Below are 6,623 nucleotides of genomic sequence, written 5' to 3' on the forward strand. Positions count from 1 at the left end.
TTGTGAACTTTTATTAAAATTCATGAAAGTAGTTTGAAATCCAGGAATCTTTTTTTCTATTCATGAAGTTTTTTCATGGCTTGTTAAACATCTTTTTACTTAACAAACTAGGGTAATTATTATATGTATGATATTCTTTACTAAGTCTCTTAAAATATAAGATTTGCAAAACAAATGCGAACAAAGATGGCATATGGTGGTGTACGTTAAAGATAACTTGACAATGCCCCGTGCCTTGCCGCGGGAACCTTGTTATAACAATTGTATCAATAGGTGCTAGAAAAACAACTAAACTAATGCAAAAAAGGACTCTCAATTTACATTGTACTTAAGAAAATGCCATTCTCTTTTTATAAAGAATACAAATCATGAACTGTATAGGTATGCTTCAATTATCCAACACATATACCACGTATGAAAATATAGAAATTGACTCAAAAATATAACTTATGGACGACATGTATGACTTGCTAATGTGGCACGATTAAATCGCTAAATTAATACAATAGTGTAACTTATAATTGACATGCATAGGTTTTGACGTGGCATGGTTGCATGCTTAGAAAGATTAGACAATGGATTACATGTAAATAAATGCAACTTAATGTTTCTGGTTGACATGCATAGGTGCTGATGTGGCATAGTTGCATGCTTAGAAAAATTGCTAGTGGCTTGTAAGTATTTAGAAATAGAGGATTCACTTTCAATCTTTCGAGTGGCATGCGTCATAAAAAGCTCGACCTATAATTAGACTGGATTCTAAGAGGTTAATGTAGAGAGAAGATGAAAACTAATGTGTCTGGAACCGGGACCAAAGGGTCCGGACGAACCGAGACCAATGCCCCACGAGGCCCGGCCAGCCCCCTGGCCTCACGAACCGGGACTGTTGCCCCCATGGGTCCCGGTTCGTGACTGAACCGGGAATAATAGGCTGGCCCGACCTGGACCAAAGCCCTGTTTTCTACTAGTCATCTAGCATATGACTAAATTTTTGGCTGGTGCCTATGTGGATGGTATATGCATAATCATATGTACAAATGCAAGAAGGCTCCAAAACCGTTTTGGCTTACCAAAATTAAGCTTGATCTAAGCTCTTGAAGAATGATAGATTATTCTATTTACATATGATCTTTTAAAAAACGACAGTTTATGTTGTTTACATCCCAGAAAATCAACGTGGTACTCTCACATTCATCACTATCAATATGCATCCAAAAAAGTAGAGAAAATACATCAATCTGTGCCGGAGATCCAGGATATGCGGCTACTACTTCTTCTTCATCCTATTACTCCCACATGGGTAGGAGGTGTAAATTGATGGAATTAGGTGTAAAGAATCGAGGCAGTACTATTAATTGGCTAACGAACCATCTCTTGTAACACAATTGTACGCACCGGTCAGTCGACTGGAGCCTTCATCAAATCTTGATAGGAGAGATCCTGAGTTTGAATCCCACACGAGTAGCATTTAATTTCTTTTCTTGCGGCCCAATCTAGTGAAAAAGATGCGGAGAGGCCTGGCACATATAGGGGACTGACTCTCCGCGGCCCAATCAAAGGAAAAAAAGTGTAGCAGCAAATTTTTCCCTACGGCCCAGTAGAAGGAAAAAAGACGCGGGGCGGGCCACTTGGCCCACTTAAGGGACTGACACCCTGCGACCCTATTGAAGAAAAAAGAAGATGCGAAGCACACCCCTTGACTGCACGATTTGGAGGCCCAACCCAAAATTTTACTTATGCATGGACGGATAAATTTTTTAGTACCACCTCAGATAGGCACGTGAGAAAAAATAATTATATACGGTGAACGGGCCAAAAGTTCAGAGAAACGCACATATTTTTATTAGCCAAAAGAAAGTTTAGCATTTATTTATACTTTTTTTTGCGGGTCAGCATTTATTTATACTTGTGAGAACAACTCTACTGAAGAAACTTTCTTGAACTACCAGATTTGAGAACTTTGTGGCATATTTTACCCCATTTAACATGGCACATATATTCCAACAAGGTTGACCAGGTTGGATGTTTTATAGATGCTACACCTTGAGATATTCAAAAACAGTTATTTACAAAATTCTTTTGAAAGTCCTAGTGGCCATTTCTCGCTCAATTTAACTCCAATGTAGTTTTTTTTACTAAAAAATGTTTGAGAACTTATAACATAAGTTATTCCACATTACTTTCACTTTTAAGTTGTTTTGAGTTCCAGTTTCATAATTCAGTTGACATAATGGAAATTTAGAAATTCATAATGGATTAATTTTACTTGATATCTTGTAATTTCCCATATGTGAAAACCCTATTACTATATTTATGTTATACTAAGAAATTGAATTGTAGCCTTTTGAACTTAAGGTAAACTTATTAATAATTAAAATTATATAGTTGAATATTTTCGCAATGTATAGTATATTTTCTTGGAATGGTGGAGAGAGTAGGATGATTGAATATTGATGGATTTTCAGAATGCATAGTTTGGTTGAATTTAAACTTCGTAACTCACATATCTTCAAGGCTAGAATTAAAAAAGTTATTATTGGGTGGGCGGCTCTCACGAGCTTCAGGGCGTAAAGTAGGACATCTTGATTCCAGCCAAAAGAATTATCCTTGGGAAGAGCGAGCTACCGCCCATGACAAGGATGGACTAGGAGAGGCGCTCCTTGACGAACTCACCCTCCATTGGCCTCCTGAAGGAGAAGCTGATCATATCATCGATTCATTTTACTCAGGTATCATTTTGAAATCATGTGCGGTAAGAGGCTCGACTTTATGATGGTATGGAATTGCTCCAATAGAGTCATGTTGGTTCACTAATGCGGGGTCATGTTTGTTGTTGTTTGAAGAGGTGAAAGTTCGTATATTAAAGTCAACCAACCCTTACAAGGTTATCGTTGCATATTTTTAAAACTACACATGCATCCTTGGAGAAAGCGAGACATTGTCTTTCTCTTGCACTCTTCGTCGGCACACTGTGAGCAAAGCTCAATGTTGCCTATGGACCTCCGAAACACCATTGAAACCTAAATATGACAAAATGGACATCGATCATGAAAAGGGAGTCTTCAAACGGAGACCTTAACGGAAGCTTTTAAACAAGTTCCGATTCATAATCAGCGCCATCCTCATTGTGTTTTCTCATGTTTTTGCACATCAACATGTTGGAAAAAATCGAAACATGTCAATGTGATGGGGTGCCCGTGTACACGGGTCTAGTATTTTTGTTTGCATTGTTACAATCGTCCATCAAGCTAGATGCCAGGAAGCTTGGACTTACGACCAGCCAACTATCAGTTTCCGCCAGAATGCTACGTTTTTGGATCTCCAAACATGTTGAACAGGAAAAGACCGAAAGCAGTAGCAAGCTCCTCATTTCATGGAGGATAGGCGCAACAATAGACCGAGAATTGCAACCCGAAGACTAGAGGTTCACCACCTCTAATCGATAATCAGTTTCCACGACGACATGAAGGAAGCCCAGCAGCTGAGCAAAGATGGTACCTCCCCGCATCGCAAGCAGCTCAACAATGAGCGGTTCCATCGTAACACCATGCACTGATGCACACCATGCGGTGGTTTGCACTGATGCTAGGGGCGATGGAGCAACACCTCAAGACTTGTGTTTGTATGGCTAAGAGCATCTCCAACAGACGCGCGCAGGCGCGGCGCGTTAAATTTTTGTACAGTGCCGAAATAGCGCTTTTGCGCGCCGAACTAGTCAGTTGCTTCACCAGGCGCCCAAAATTTTGAGCGTGCCGCTTCAGCAGGCGCGGTAAATAGAGCGTGTGCGACCAGCCGGTGCACAAACAACACATACAAGATGATCTCAAACATCCAAAATATACAAATTTCACACAAACAAGATGATCTCAAACATCAATGAGAAACATAGCATAGTTCAAATTCATAGCATAGTTCAAAAACACGCAAAGTTCGCACAAACAAGATGATCACAAGCAAAGTTCATGACAAACAAGTTCACACAAACGAATTAAACATCAACAATCATTCCCCATCTTCTTCCCGGGCGGCATGAAGAGCCCGCGCGTGAGGCCAGTGTTCGGAGCCACAACGGTGGCGGAGGTCAAGTCCGCGCTAGGGTTTGTGGCGGCGGCGGCGGCGGAGAGGTCGCGCGTGTATGGAGGGGTTAGGGGGGTATCAGTGCGCCCGTCCATGGCTGGAGGTTGGCGGCGGCAGCGCGAGGCGGGGCGAAAGCGGGCGCGGGCGGAGAGTTCAGCGGCGGTTGCTCGCTCGCGCGCGATTTCTTTCTGTCGCACGCACGGTAGCGGACGCCCAAAAAAGTAGTGCGCGATGTAGTTCTGTTCGGCGCGCGGAGTGATTTTTAGCGCGCGTGATTTTTGCACGTCTGCTGGAGTTGCCGATTCGGTTGCGCGCACGCTGAAAAACCATTTTTTTTAGGCGCGTGGCTTATTTAGCGTCTCTGTTGGAGATGCTCTAAGTACGTAGGAGTACTAGTTTGAGTAGGTCTTCTAGGTTAATTAGGAAAACCATGTATACGTGATTTCGGTATCCAATTGGACTACGGGTTATAAGTCAGAAGGGTTTATACCCTAAAAATGAGGAAGAGGAGGAACACTAGAGGAGGAGGGGATCGACCGCAGAGAAGTTCTTCCCGACCGATCGGCCCGCAGGGACGCAGAGCGAGGTTGGAGGCGGACGGCAACTGAGCAGCGCACACAGCGGGGCCGCGCCCGAGATGTCGGTTCTGATCGTTACGAGCGTGGGCGACATCGAGGTGGATCTACACACAGACGAGTTGCCCATCACCACTAAGAACTTCCTCAAGCTCTGCAAGATCAAGTACTACAACGGCTGCCTCTTCCACAAGGTGGAGAGGGATTTCCTGGCACACACAGGGGACCCAACCGGAATCGGCACTGGAGGTGATTCTGTGTACAAGATCCTTCATGGCGATCAAGATCGTTTTTTCGATGACGAGTTCCGTCCGGACCTGAGGCATTCAAAGGCTGGCACCGTCGCCATGGCAGGTGGCTCGCAGTTCTACTTCACCTTGCGGGACGGCGTGGACGGTCTTGATGGTAAACACACTGTGTTTGGGGTGGTCGCTGAAGGTGAAGGTTTCGACACACTGGCAAAGATAAATGAATCATGTGTTGCTGATAAAAGGGAGACCATTCATGGACATAAGGATTAAACATACATATGTCTTGGACGATCCATTCGATGATCCTCCTCAGCTTGCAGAACTCATCCCTGGGGATTCTCCCATAGGAAAGCCACGTGCCGAGATTGCAGAAGATCGCTTAGACGTTCCTTCGGATGATGCACTTGCTAGTGTCGTGATCGTTAGCTGCGATCACTGCGGCGGAGACATTCCAGGAGTCGAACAGGCAGACAATGTCTTGTATGTTTCTAAACCTAACCCAATTACAGAGGACGAGGATCTGCGTACAATCTTTTCTCGTTTCGGAACCATGACATCGGCTGAAATAATTCGTGACTGCAAGACCGGAGATAGCTTATGCTATGCTTTCATTGAATTCGAGGCAAAGGAGGATTGTGAGCGTGCATATTTTAAGATGGAAGATAGCCTGATTCATGACAGGAGGATCCAGGTTGATTTTGCACAAAATGTTTCAAAACTGTGGGGTCGGTTCAGGCAAAGCACACGAAATGCCGATAAAGATGGGCGCCTCAAGTGTGGTGCCCCGGATCACCTGGCCCGAGATTGTGATCAAGGCGTTGAGGAGGAAAACAAAGGCACCAATTATGTTTTGGAAGATCAAAACACTCACAGAGGCGGGAACAACCGCAGAAGTTATGATTTAGTGTTCGACGATGACGGTACGTACTAATGCTGATCTGGAAGATCATCCAGGTGCCGACCGAAATAAGATACGGAAAGTTGAAGCTTCCCCCTCGGGGTGACCGCGACATGAGCAGGCGGGGAAGAAATCATCATGATGAGAGAGGAAGCAAGCAAGGCAAAGAAGATGATAGGCTTTTAAATTTCTCACCTATGTTATTCAAAATATCACACAAAATGACAAGTTGACAACTAGCAAAATTTCAATTGAAAAAATCACTGAAGTAGACGACCAGTTTCCTACTGTACTAGTGAGTTCCACTTAAGTGTTCAGTCTGCTTGTTTCTTCATTCGTGATACATTGTCCTTCATAGATACTCCCTCCGTCCGCAAAAGTTTGTTCCTCAAATGGATGTATCTAGCACAAACTTGAGGGATAATCTTTTTCGGACGGAGGGAGTATGATACTATGATAACCGTGTTAAAATTTTATAACTTTAAGTTGAAATGATGTTTCCCACTATATATATGATACTTGTATAGCTATACGTGGTTCCTATTTATTTATTGCAGTTGTTGCTAACAAGCTCTTAGATATGATACACCTAACTATGAATTTTCTAATCTGAACCGAAAGGTTCATTGCTAACAATACTATGATAATCTTGATTGGTTTAGATGTTCAGTAGCAGTTAGATATTTGGCATTTGGCAAGCTACTTATTTTTTGTTCTTAAATAATCTGTACATACTACTGTGCGCAAAAACAAAATCACCAGATAATTAACAAAATCTCTAGAAGTTTAGTCTCATTTACCAAGCAGAGCTGGCTTTTCACA

General features: G+C 42.9%; 1 protein-coding gene across 1 annotated transcript; it reads left to right on the plus strand.

Annotated features, from left to right (window-relative positions):
• Nucleotides 1-4,714: 4,714 nt before the first annotated feature.
• LOC109776841 (peptidyl-prolyl cis-trans isomerase CYP59-like) lies at nt 4,715-6,414 on the plus strand. The gene is made up of 3 exons (XM_073495879.1): nt 4,715-5,090; nt 5,146-5,823; nt 6,359-6,414. The coding sequence occupies exons 1-3, from the start codon at nt 4,715-4,717 to the stop codon at nt 6,412-6,414; spliced, it is 1,110 nt and encodes a 369-aa protein (XP_073351980.1).
• Nucleotides 6,415-6,623: the final 209 nt, after the last annotated feature.

This window comes from Aegilops tauschii, chromosome 3, assembly GCF_002575655.3.
Source record: "Aegilops tauschii subsp. strangulata cultivar AL8/78 chromosome 3, Aet v6.0, whole genome shotgun sequence".
NCBI classification, from domain to species: Eukaryota; Viridiplantae; Streptophyta; class Magnoliopsida; order Poales; family Poaceae; genus Aegilops; species Aegilops tauschii.

What these genes read in the sequence shown, in the direction of transcription:
- LOC109776841 (XM_073495879.1), top strand. Translation starts at nt 4,715, where the DNA reads ATGTCGGTTCTGATCGTTACGAGCGTGGGCGACATCGAGGTGGATCTA. An exon ending in GTTTGGGGTGGTCGCTGAAG is followed by an intron (nt 5,091 to 5,145) that starts GTGAAGGTTTCG and finishes TGCTGATAAAAG; the next exon opens with GGAGACCATTCATGGACATA. An exon ending in TTTAGTGTTCGACGATGACG is followed by an intron (nt 5,824 to 6,358) that starts GTACGTACTAAT and finishes TATTTATTGCAG; the next exon opens with TTGTTGCTAACAAGCTCTTA.